The sequence below is a fragment of the Chlorocebus sabaeus genome, chromosome 1, assembly GCF_047675955.1.
Source record: "Chlorocebus sabaeus isolate Y175 chromosome 1, mChlSab1.0.hap1, whole genome shotgun sequence".
Taxonomy (NCBI): Eukaryota; Metazoa; Chordata; class Mammalia; order Primates; family Cercopithecidae; genus Chlorocebus; species Chlorocebus sabaeus.
Genome location: NC_132904.1, coordinates 42,066,028 through 42,079,480, shown reverse-complemented (window position 1 = coordinate 42,079,480; position 13,453 = coordinate 42,066,028). Strand labels below are relative to the sequence as shown.

Sequence of the window (13,453 nt, the reverse complement as noted above, 5' to 3'; positions counted from 1 at the left end):
CTCCTTTTTAACACCCAATCACCTGATTAAAGTCAGAGAATCTGCATTTAAGTCTTTATCCTACTCCTCACTAGTTATATATTTTCTCTAGATCTCTATTGTTATCTGTAAAAGGGTGTAAATTAATGACCCCCAAAACCCTTCGCAACTCTCAAATTCTAGAATTATTGTGGGCCTTCTAGGTACAGTTGATATCTACTTAGGAAACCAAATCTAATTTTATATTTAGGTAAAGAAATACATGATTACAGGAGATAGTAACTATGTCTCTCCCTTTGAACTTTTCTGGCATTTATAATTTGCAACACACATTTTTTGTACCTTGTTTCTCTAAATTGTGTCTCTTTCCTCTCTGCTCAGTTGTTTCCCAACACAATATATGTGCTTTCATTATGCTGTTCCTAGGAGCATAACCTATGACATTGTATAACCCATAGTACATTGTTCTGGGCCCATAGAAAATATGTTCAAAGTTAATTCTCTCCTGCTAAATCATTTAAAGATGTTTATTTCTGGGGATTGCTGTTTGCAAACTTGACTCTGACCCTCTGATTGTATTTCTATTTTTAACAAACTTAGGTTCAAAATAGTTTAATTACAGCACTAATATCAGTAAAGCTGGTAAATGCGAATGCTGACGACCAAATTTTACATGGTTATTCATGTTGCTGTTTCATTAATATACTGCATTGAGTGTTTTTATTTATTTTTAGTATACTATATGTGTCCATATATGTGCACATATGAATGCACAGCAGGTATACGTGTTTTTCCTCTGCTTAGAAGGATGCTAATTCAAGAGCTTACCATTTCAATGCCAGAAAAAAAGTGAATGTTGTTTTTAAAAGTCAGCAATTTACTCCCATGGTGCTCGTCATCAAATGTAATATACTGTAATTTTATCATTATAAGTTATGCATGTGTAATGATCCAGTGTCTTTTTAAAGGTATGGTGTGGAGCCTCCTGGTTTGATAAAATTGGAAAAAGAGATTGAACAAGAAGAAACACTTTCTGCCCCTTCTCCTTCACCTTCTCCTTCATCAAAGTCTTCTGGAAAAAAGAGTACAGGAAACTTACTGGATGATGCAGTAAGTAAAATCAGTCAGACTTCTTACCAACGGTTACTCTCTCCTGCACTACAAAACATAATCTGTGCAATCTCATATCAGTCTAATCTTTACCTATATCAATTTTCTTGAAATTTATTTTAAGCCCATATGAAAAACTTTGTAGTCCTACAATTCATTTTGAGATTCAAAACTGAACTAATTGTTTAAAATAAAGTGTCACTTAATGTTGCAGAGCAATATCTAAAACTTTAGAATAGTAAGTCAGCTCCCTGAAAATTGTATTTGAAAACATGAAAGTCTGTTTGTCACTAGATCACGATTCCCACTTTCACAGATAAGAAGTCTGAAAACAAGATCTTGAGGATTGTTAAAGAAGGGAAAGTAAGTATGTGATAGAGAAGATAAGTGCCTTTTATGGACTACCATTGTTTTTCAAGTGCTCTCATATATGAAAGGCAGGTTCCATCTTGAGGAATGGAAACATAGAAGTTGAGTAACCTGCTGAGGGGAGGGGAGGAGCTTAGATTCCAACAGAGTTTTGTCTAACTCTTCAAGGTCCCTCTACTTAGCAGAGTACTTGAGTCACAATTTTTTGTAGTTAGGAAATGTTTTAACAATGCTCTCAGAATCACAGTAAATTGTTTTTAGGTATAACAGCAAACACGGTGAATTAAAACTCTCAAGGTACCTTGGTTGTCTGTTAAGTAGTTATTGGTTATGAAAAGTGGTGTGCTTGAGTATGTGTATGCATATGCCCTCCACACATATATTTTAAGTGCAAATGTAAAAAATATTAATAAAGGAGATAAATCATGAGTGACTGGGATGTTGTTTATGCAAAGTTTGTATTTTGGGAGTTGTAGTTGCTTATGAATTTTATAGAAAATCTCTATGCCAGAGGCATTAGACTGACACATATCTCACATATACGGAGAGAGTCCTTAGAAACTAGCACCAACCACAATGCCAGCTGTAAAAATAGGCAGAACTGAAAAGGACTGGTTGTCCATAGCTGTGAGTTTCTTCCTTTAGGATATGAGCAGAAAAGAGCTGGGAAAATGGTTCGACACTACAGGATGCAGAAAAAGAGATTTATCTGACTTTTGCTTTTCCCCATGTGACACTATAAACGCTATTGCAGACTTAGATGAGCCAAAATATAACGGTTTGTCTTATAGATTAAGAACCCTCATTTCTTTTAAGGGCAGCAAACATATTAGCTCTTAAAGGTATCTTAGCCAGTTTAATTTGGTTTCTTCTGGGTAACTGTTCAATCACTCGGGAACTAAAGAACAGGTAAGACATTTTGATTTAATACTACTGAAAAGGATTTTAAAATCACATAACTTTATCAAAGAATTGGTCATATACCTTGCTTTTCATAGTATTTCACTTTTTATTTTGTAAGGAAATTGAATAACATTATATTAATAGTAGATAATGGTCTATTGTTTACATATTGATGAGAATATTCTTTCTTCTCTGTCAATTATATGTTTTTGACTAGACTTACTTTAGGGCAAGATGTACCTCTAATCTTTCTGTTATAAATGTATTTCCCTGGGGCAAATATACTTGCTTATAGTCCATTTCCTCTCAGCTATCACCTTCATTCATTTTTTAAAAAAATACCTTATAGTCAGAGTTCCAGACCACTGAAGAGTATCTGGCTAATGTCCCTCTTAATCTCCTATTGAATGAATTACTGTATCGAATGAATTTTTTTAGTCCTGAAATTATGAGATCGCTTCCTGGTATTTGACACTGTTGACCACTCCATTCTTGAAATGCATCTCCACAACATTTCCGCTACCAGAAGGATCAAACTAAACGCACTTTGGATTTGATTAAAATTATATAGGGTTCCCTATAACATCTAGGGTGAAACCCAAGCTCGTTCGCATGTCATATAGTCCATTGCCCTCCATGTTCTGGCCTACTGTGTGTTTTCTGGCTATTTTGTCTGCTGCATTTGTCCCTGCATTTTGATGTAGCCATTGTTGCTTTCTCACCATATTTCTGCCTACTCACCTATTACACTACTTTTAAGCACCTTTCCATCTTTTAAAATTAAGGTTGTGCTACCTCCTATATAAAGATTTTTCTGGTATCTCTCATCCCAGGTATACTTGGCAAATTATTCTTTGGTGTTCCAAGTATTTGTATATATTTAATGAAGCATTTACCGTATTAGGCACAAATATCCTTTCATCTCAAGGTGCAGACCTTGTACTCAAAGACAAGGACCATATTTTATCGATCTACATCCAGTACCATGTTTGTTGGATAAATTATCGATGTAGCTAATCAAAGTTTAACCTTCTCCCTTATTCTATTTATCCAAATTGGCCACATGCTCTGAAAATGCATGTACCTTTCATTTCTATTGTAACTTTGTAGAGGGAGGAGATGCTGCCACTTGAAGCTATTTCTGTGAACCTAGAAGTAGCTAGGATGATTTTCTTTCTTCACTAGCTTGTCTCATATCTGGCAATCCTTGGGATCAGGAGAAAAAGAAGAGAAGGCAGGAAGGTGGTAGGAAATCTATGAAAAGGATTTCAGAGTTAAACCAATACTCCAGTTCAGAAAAAGAGAATGAGGTACTTTCCATACAATTGTAAGCTGTAAGCCAGTCAGTCAGTCCATGGTGGTTCTCCCCTACTCCCAAATTGTGTGCTCTCAATTGAGAACAATGGAAGGGATTTCACAGGAACTTCAAACCTTCTTTAAAGTTTACCAGAGTTTAGAACATAACTATCTGCTTAGTTAAAATTTTTAATTGAATGTAGGAAATATACAATGTGGATATTTCTGTGCCTTTGTCAGCTAGAATACTATGTTTCTCAAGTCTTTAAAATGGCATTTTTCAAGGAATGCTTGATCAAAGACACCATGGTTAAATTAGTTGGAGAAATACAACTTACTATAGTCCTCATCTAGAGTCTGGTGATATAGTTTGGCATATCAAAGACTCTAGTGAGTTCCATAATAAGATCTTGTTTAACCTGGAATCTTCCAAACTTATTTGACCACAGAAGCCTCTTGTTCCTTCATTTTGCGCTGGAGAAAACTGCATTGAACTATTTGCATTCTGTTTGATAGGTTTTTTTTTTTTTTTTTCTGAAGTGTTTTATTTCAGGAACTGTGGAACAGAGAGAAAAGTAATTTGAGATTCACTAACGTTTTAAATCAGAAATTAATATATCTAATATAAAAGGAAATTGTTCCTATAGTAACCACTTCACTGCATGTGAGGCATATATAGCAGTTGGGAGTTGAAATTGATGTACCCCAACATGGGTTTTAGAATAGAAATATAAAATAGAGATTGCTTGCAGAGTTTCTGCATTTAGTTAATAATATTGGCTATTTTTACTCTGGGAAAGCTGTTATCTGCCACCTCAAAAAAGAAAAGGAGGAGGAAAAAGAGAAGAGGAGTAAAAAAGGGGGGAAAAACAAGAAATAAAAATAAAAGAGAGAAAGCAAAATAAGCAGATCTGTGTTATTATATTCCAGTGAACAGTTTCAGCAATAACTGCCAGTTTTGAAACCTTCAATGTTTCTTCACATTTCTTTGTTTGATACTTAGGGGAATAGTGGGAAGAAATAGGTGACCATTTATGTGGAAAATATATCACCTTCTTTAATCAAGATATCATGAAAGAAACACAGTGGTGTCCATTCAGATTAATTTATTCTCCAGATGTCCTGATAGAGTGATTCAACTGTGATAAAACGGTGGAGTCAGGTTTAGTTCTCCTCTTCGCTGGGCTAGTTCTCACACAATGAGTTGAATACAGTTCTCAGAAATCATTCTTACTTTCTTCCTCTTCTCCATCAACTTCCTCAGTCTGGGGATGAGAGATAGCATAATTCTGAGTAATCAGGCTCCTCTTGAAATCCCATTTCAGCAGAAAACTGGCTGGGTTCCTAGCCAAAAAAGAACACCTGCCAGACTGACTTTTCCCTAGGTAATGTAAGAAGCATAGATGTCATCAGTCACTGTTTACTTAACAATATATTTCCACTGGCCACAGTCTGGCCTTGTTTCTTTCATTTCTGCTTCCACCTCTCATACAACTACAAAAACAGCCCTTGATTTTTAAAATCAACTCCATTTTCAAAGCTAGAAAGGCATTAGAGAAGGGCAGGCCACTTGAGAAAATGTTTCTTGTATTTTACTTCATTTGATACCAAGAGTTACTGTCTTTTGTCTAAGAACACTGAAAAATGGAAATACTTTCCACACAGACTTATGATTGCCATTTTTTAGTGGAGGAACCAGTTGAACATCAATTTACTCTGTGGTTAATTACCACATGGCAGCAAAATTGTGCCAAGCATGATCCTCCTAAAGTTTAGGCCTCAGGCCATGTGCTTTCTTGATGCTGTCAGTCTGATTTTCTTCTGGATGATCAACCCCTCCTCCCAATGCCCCTCCATTTCTTCATCCTTGCTTTCCTCATGGAAGCCCTTATTTGTGGTGAAAAGAAAAACTGTACCACTTCTAGCAATGGCATAAACATAATTTACATATATATACACATATTTATATTTAAACATATTTTAAAACACATATAGAAAGAGATACACATAGAAAAAACACTGAAAACAGGAACTATAGACAACATTCATTGGTCCTGTGGCACTACCCTCAGTCCCAGAATGTGGTTCTGCATTATTGGAAGGAAATGATATGATCATTATTCAACTTTTGTACATCTTGTTTTATTATCATCGTCCCATTAGAAATAACCTTTCAAACAATTTCTTAGAACCGAAGTCTATTAGTACTGGGGTGAATGTATCTATGGGCCAAGTATAAGAAGATAGAACAAACACAGAACACAAAGTAATTGCCCTAATCACTAACTTAATGTTAAGTAGTTTTCTCACTTTTTGATGAAAGCTATTTCTAAGATTCTTTGAATCCATGATTATTTTGTTCCTCTAATTTCCCCCTGTGGCCTGTATAGATTCATGTTCTTATTTATCTATTTTGTCAATGTATATTTAATGAATATTTATTTGCTGTTAAGACATGCTTTATATCAATGATTTTAAAATATAGTGAAATACCATCTTAACTCTAAAGGAACTCAGTCTAGCAAGAAGACATTAAGGTTAACCACTAAATGAGATACAATATGCTATGATAAAAATAAGTACCAAAAGCTATAGGTTTATATGTCAGCAGAATTAGGGACAGCAAAAGGGACTGATGGCAACGTATATATTAAAGTTGGTTCTTTTGTTCTTCCCCCCCCGAAATAGTGTTGATTCTCTTTGTATACATCCTCATTGAGTCATAATTGCTTATGAGATAAATTTAATTTCAGGGTTTTTTTTCCTTTTTTTGGTTATTCTTCCAGTGTCTTATGCTTCCATACTTTCTGGAACATTTCTTATTCTAGGAAAAACAAGTTGTTTAATTCCTTTACATTAACATGCAATTGAGTTCATGTTTTACTCTCTGCACAGTTTTTGCTTAGAAGGCTGTTTAAAGCCAGAAATTTAATTATTTGAAGGAATGATTGCATTTCTTTCGTGACATAAATGTAGACACCATGACATCTTCGTGGAAGAATTTCGGTGAGGAAAATCCAGGCTAATTTCTAAATTTGTTCTATCTAGCTTCTAAATGCAGGCTGCACATCATTTATAGCTTTCTGTTTCTTCCATAGAAACTTTTCCTCAAGACACAGGAGATTATTGTTTTGGATCGTTTGGTTGGTTGGTTAGTGAAAGAGCAGACAGAGTGGGTGGTTCCTAGTCAGGGAAAACATAAACATTAAATTGTTCCTAAAATCATAGGCTATTATATCATCTTCTAGTTATCACAACTATTCATAAGTTTGTGCACATATCATTTAGATTATGTATTTTTAAAAGAGTGGAAGAATAGATATAACAGGGAGGAAAATCTGATATTCAGGCATCGATTACATAGAACACACGTAAGCTGTAAAACATGGTCGAAGAAGGGTTTGATAGGTAGGAATTACTGAGATGGAATGAGTTGCAGGGTAAATCTGAGTAAATGAGATTAATTCTTAGAGAAAATCTTAGAGTTCAAAATAAGGTGAAACAATAGTCTCATAAAAAAAACAACAACTTGTTAAATTCACACTCAATTTATTTTGAAACTGGGTAACATTAATATAATTAAAATTATACTGAAGTAACATAAACTCTATGTTCACATACTTTCTATTCTAGTTTTCAACAGGTTGACCTTGACAACCCAGATGTGCATGGTCTTTTCAGTTCTCCAAAAGTAGGAACCCAGCTGATTTATATTCTATAATTTCAGTTGATTTCCCGCTCATTATCCTCCAGCCTCGTCACTGTCATTAGCTAGCTTATGCCTTAGTGCAGTCATTTGCCTTCAGATGTCTTTGGGACCTGAACTTTACATAGTTATGATTTAATGTGATATTCCTATGCTCACATAATGTCCATAGATAAAGAACAAGTTTAAAGTCATTAAGGGTTCAGCGGCAGTGGAGTCCTTGGAGCAAATTAACACAAATGCAACCTAATTAAGAAGAATGAATTTGCCTGCTCTTCTATTTCAGGTGAAACGAATTTCTGAAGATCCTCCTTGCAAATGCCCAAACAAGTTCTGTGTGGAGCGGCTCTCCCAAGGAAGATACCGAGTGGGAGAGAAGATCCTTTTCATTAGGGTAAAGTTTTACTTTTCACTTATTTTGTTCTTTATGGGAACATTCAGAATTTGAGTTAGGGGAAATATGACAGATAAGAGCAGGAACTTCCATATGGTGCTTACATTTAAAGATACATGGTATGAATTTTTTTTTTTTTTAAGTAGCATACATTATAATGTTCTACTGAAGGCTAAATAGAACTGTTTTCTCTTTGTACATATACCAAAACACATACACACCAAAGACAGGTGGAGATCAAATAGAATGAAGAAGCCTTTCCATTTGTGTTCTGTTTTGCTAAGAATCAAGATAATTTAATCTCTCAAAGCAAGTTTGTGACTTTTACTAAGACCAATAATTCTTTTTTTAAAAAAAAATAAGAAAATGAAAAATAGCGATACATTCCTAGAAATCGGCAGTTGAAAATAAAAGTAATTTTCTGCTTTATGGTTTAGTCATTTCTAAAGGAACAGAGGTTGTGATATTTTTAAGAAAAGCTATATTCTTTCCTCAGTTGAAAAAGTTAAAAAATATCTTGCTGATTTGTAGAACACAATGATTTGAATACGTACATCTAGTACCAGCAATGTGTATTCTCACAATACTCAAATCTGCAATGACTCTGTTGAAATATTGCCCTTGTAAAGTTTTCTTAATTTCTACTTTTGACCAAAACTTATTTGTATAACAGGTCTTTTTAAAGACTCTGCAACATGTAGTTGAAAAAAGAAAGTTTAATCATAATTTTAGCCTTAAAATATAATGTTAATGATTTTGAATTTTAATCTAATTTTAGATTAGTGTTTACTAATATATTTCTTAATTTTCCAGGAAATAATTGCTGTTCTGCTTTGGAATAGCAGCAAAAATGATATAACAATGTGTTATTATTAGGGGTATGAGATCTGGGTAGATGGCCTCCCTAGGAAAGGCAGTTGTCTGAGTTGCTTATTGTTTTTTTCTTCTTTATTGCAAAGATAGCACACATATTTTGTTAAGTCAAACTGCCTGCTGTCACTTAGTACGTTAAATAATAGTGATCTAGAATCTCCACAGATGTGTTTAAATTTTACCAGGTTGACCTTTCTCAATTGATAATCAGTCTCCTTTAGAATATTAGGCTCCAGAGCTTAGAATCAAAACATAGGGAGTCATTTGTTTAAACAGTTATTCCTTTTTGCAATAAAAGTGTTACTAAAACACATGATTAATAAATTATATACTGCTCCCTCCAACGTAACCTATTATCTTCAGTCAAAATATATGTATTACATATGTTTATTTGCATCTGAGCTTTCACATGCAAATTTAGTCATTCGTCAAAGACTTTAATGTCCACATTTATGAATAACATGTTTTTATAGTCCTTACTATATAAGACAGGTTTTTCATTGTTCCATTTTTCTTTTCAAGAAATATTTATCTTTTGATTAAATCTATTCATGCATTATTTATAGAGAAATTGAGATTTGCTGTACTGAAAAAAATTGTATCAAATTTCTTAGGGATATTAATTTAATAGCAACTGATACATAAGAACATGTTGTGCACACTCAGTTTCTTCTAATGTTCCAGGTGAACCTGCAATAAGAGTTAACTGTGATGTGGTTATTCACTGATTAGCCCAGCAAGTTATGGCATCATGCTATTATGACATGTTTTAGAATAGTGTATTAACGAACTTTAATCATTTATTCTCTTGATTTTTGTACTATCCACATACAATTTTACTATTTTTATAACATTTCCCTCTAAAATGAAATTTTTTAAAAATTTAATTTTTAATAAAGATAAATTTCTATCACTGCCTAAATTACAAACCAAAACTATTTGTCAAAAAAAAGAAAACATTTTTGAACATATGTTGATTGAAATACTTATCCTTTGACTTGTCATGAGTTCATTTCCACCCTGAAGGAGTAACATGATTCAAAAAAGGCTTCTCTCTATGTGTCTGGTTATCCGTGGAGGCTTAAAAATTAAAATTTCATAGGCAGGTCACATGTGCCTTGAATTGCATATTTTTCCCTATTTCCTCCTCTATGTTAACTAGAGAAACTAAAAATATCTCCTTGATGTGCATATACATATGCTAGTACTTTCGATTTGTGATAGGGATTGTCATTCTGCTCCAACTCATTGTAAGAAATTGGCAGTTACTACTCAAAAAATCTCATAGGTATTGAATTTGTTTTCAAATGATCATATGGTTGTCGCTGCTAATGTTTTACCTGTATTTCCTTGAACACCTGGATTAAGTAGTAAGTGACTGTAGTCCAATTCTCACACGTACTAGGTGAACAACTGCCTCATAGTGTCTTCACTGCAGTTCTTGCATTTCTTAAATTTGCATTTTTCGCATGGGCATATTTTAAACTTTGTCACATCTTTATAGAGGCTGCCTAATATGGTCATATTTACTGGCAGTATTTATGTGTAGTATTCTATAAAATATACATGCAATAACATATACATTGTGTCTTAACATTTGTCCCCTAGTTAGCTGTTCACCCTGAGAGCAGCAGTGTATTCATGTGGTCATAATGAACATGCCAAATGCAAAGAACAATTCAGAGTCACTTAAAGCTAATGAAACTGTTTACTTTTACTTAAAGATAAAACAATTATCAGAACACTAACTCAGTAAGAATTATTCCTTAGAAAGTCATAGATATGCCGGGTACAGTGGCTCACGCCTGTAGTCCCAGCACTTTGGGAGGCCGAGGCGGGTGGATCACCTGAGGTCAGGAGTTTGAGACCAGCTTGACCAACATGGAGAAACCCCATTTCTATTAAAAATATAAAATTAGCCGGGCTTGGTGGGGCATGCCTGTAATTCCAGCTACTTGGAAGGCTGAGGCAGGAGAATCGCTTGAAGCCTGGAGGTGGAGGTTGTGGTGAGCCAAGATCATGCCATTACACTCCAGCCTGGACAACAAGAGCAAAACTCCATCTCAAAAAAAGAAACAAAGAAAAGAAAAGAAAATCATGGTCTTTTGATAAGCCTGTACCTAACACAGTTAACTCTTGACTGATGCTTAACTAAGCCAGAGTTAACAATTCCATTGCTAACCACCTTACAAGGTTTGTTGACAATACCTACTTTCTGTGTCAATTTATGATTATGTATGTATATGAATGTATCTTCCCTATATATTCAAACAGATACAGTAATAACAACTATGAATGAAAAAAATAAGAATGCCTGCAAATTTCAAAGGAAGACTCAGGAAGATATTTTCTGCAGAGAATATCTTTACTAAGCATATGTCTTGTCTGTGGATTTCTAAAAACCAATGTATGAATAGATACTTCACATACATGGCTATCTAATGTGTACTTATGTATTAATAGAGGCGTGGATGTACTTTTGTAGACAGGCTTGTTTAATTTCATATTTCTCCATTTACAGGTGAGGATTAATCCATGCCTAAATATTAAGAATCCTTTAGTACAAAGAAAAACCTCTGAAGATTTAGGCAAACATCCTAATAATCCATTGCCAAATGGGAATTTTTTTGTTTCTAGCTTATGAAAAATAATTTGTCAAAGCCAGATTTTTGCCCTGTGCTTTCCAAAGAGCAACATTTTTTTTTTGAACTATCAAATGCAGCTAATTTTTATCTGTATTGTGTACATGCAAATGTACTCTCCTCCAAGATATAAATATTTCAGTTATTTTTCAGGGACTTTGAATTTGGAGAGCGATGATAAAACCTTGCTGATTTCTGCAGTAATAGAGATTTGGATTATTCCCGTTCAATCATAATACATATCTTTGAAATGTAAATAGGTGAATCTTGGGACTAATGTCTTGATTTCAGGGAGGAGAGAATTTTCTCTTGTTCATTTGTTTATTCAGTCAGTTGGTATTTATATAGGCTTCGAGTATCAAGAAGTCACTTGGCAATACAAATCCGAATGAGCCTGTAAAAAGGGACTTCAGAAATATGTCTTAGATGCAATAATAATGTCTGTGTTATTTGACTTATCAATTCCAGTTTGATGGCTATGTTCTACCTAAGTACTCCAAGTTGGAATGCAGTGCTGCAATCTCAGCTCACTGCAACCTCCACTTCCCAGGTTCAAGTGATTCTTGTGACTCAGCCTCCCAAGTAACTGGAGTTACAGATGTGTGCCACCACACCCAACTAATTTTTTTCTTTTTTTTTGTATTTTAAGTAGAGATAGGATTTCACTGTGTTGGCCAGGCTGGTTTCGAATTCTCGGCCTCAAGTGATCCGCCTGCCTTGGCCTCCCAAAGTGCTGGGATTACAGGCATGAGCCACCGCCCTCAGCCTCTTCCAACAGTAATTTTTAAAATGGCCACAGATTAGCAGCATCAGCATCATCTGGAAACTTGTTAGAAATGTAAATCATTGGGGCTCCCCCAAGACTTACTAAATCAGAAACTCTGAGGGCAGGGCCTAGCCACCTGTGTTTTAATAAGTCCTCCAGGTGGTTCATATGTGTCCTGAAGTTTGAAAATCACTTTAGAACAATATATAGGAAGGGAGTCAGTGCACCAACTACACAACTCAAAATCATTTGCATGTCTGATGATGAAAGAATATTAGCAGTCAGGTGCTAAAAATGATCATTTTGAAGACTTTTATGTATTGTTGGAAGGAAATACTTAAGATGTCATTGTAAGTGAAAAAATAGGCTTTTAAATTATATTTACATATAAAATAACTGTGTAGAAATGATTAGCATAAAGACAAAGAAAACGGGAAACATAGAAAATAGTTTTTATTTGTCAAGGACATGGAATTATGAGTGATTTTTTTCTGTTCTGCAAATTTCTGATGATCATTTAAAAAATATGAACTCTTTAGGATAAACCAGCAACCAGATACAGTTAAAAATTTGAGAATAAATTAAAAGCCCTCTGAAAGTTGTCAGGTTAATTAGCAGACTGCTCATTTAAATGGTCCTTTTGCTGAGCTTCCTATCTTCCGGAAAAGGGTGGGGAGGTTTTTTTGAGTCATGGTATTATTTAGACTACAGAGAATTATTGCATATTTTTGTGAACTTGTAGCATATTTTTCGTTAGATGAAGCTGTCTTCCTTTACTATTTTCTCTCTCCATTTTGGAAATTGATGTTGTTTAGGATTAGCACCTGGAAATATGCAAATGTTTACTGTCTGGATAATATGCCTTGTCTTTCCTTATCTTTGCAGACCCTATCAGTGATCTACATACTCAGATTTTTCTCTACTAATCATTACAATTTTAACCGTTTGGTGTTCCATTCATTTAGGGCTCAGTTTTTAGTGACAGGAAAATAACCTAATATGATAAACTTATCTGTGCTAATTTATGAAATGGATGCAGACAGGCCTGGTGAATAGAACATCTATGGGATAAGGTCTTCACACTTAACTAAGCTGCTCTAATGTTCTGATAATAAAAATTTCTGACAAAGTAGCAGCCAGTGGGGTCACATGTTGTGAGGTAGATGACATTTTGTGCTTCTTGGTTTGCTCACTAATGTAATGAATACTTTTTTACTTAATTGCAATTTATCACTACCCTAATATTGCACTTTAGAGTTGTTCAGAGTGTGTTCCCAAGAATAATAGTTCCAGAAGATGTTCAAAAATATTATTTGTAAAGTTAACATGGTTAAGAGTTGAAACAGGTTTCTTTAATTGCTCTTATTTACTGATAATTGCCTTTGTTAGTCTGAATCAGAACACTTGATATATCT

At 34.4% G+C, this 13,453-nt stretch overlaps 1 protein-coding gene across 2 annotated transcripts in view; it reads left to right on the top strand.

Moving 5' to 3' along the window:
• GAS2 (growth arrest specific 2) overlaps positions 1–13,453 on the top strand; it is a 141,862-nt gene that overhangs the window by 77,248 nt on the left and 51,161 nt on the right. For both annotated transcript variants that reach the window (XM_008004061.3, XM_008004071.3), the window contains exons 6-7: positions 948–1,089; positions 7,650–7,757. In XM_008004061.3, the coding sequence (XP_008002252.1) occupies positions 948–1,089; positions 7,650–7,757 (250 nt within the window). The remainder of the gene's footprint in view (positions 1–947; positions 1,090–7,649; positions 7,758–13,453) is intronic.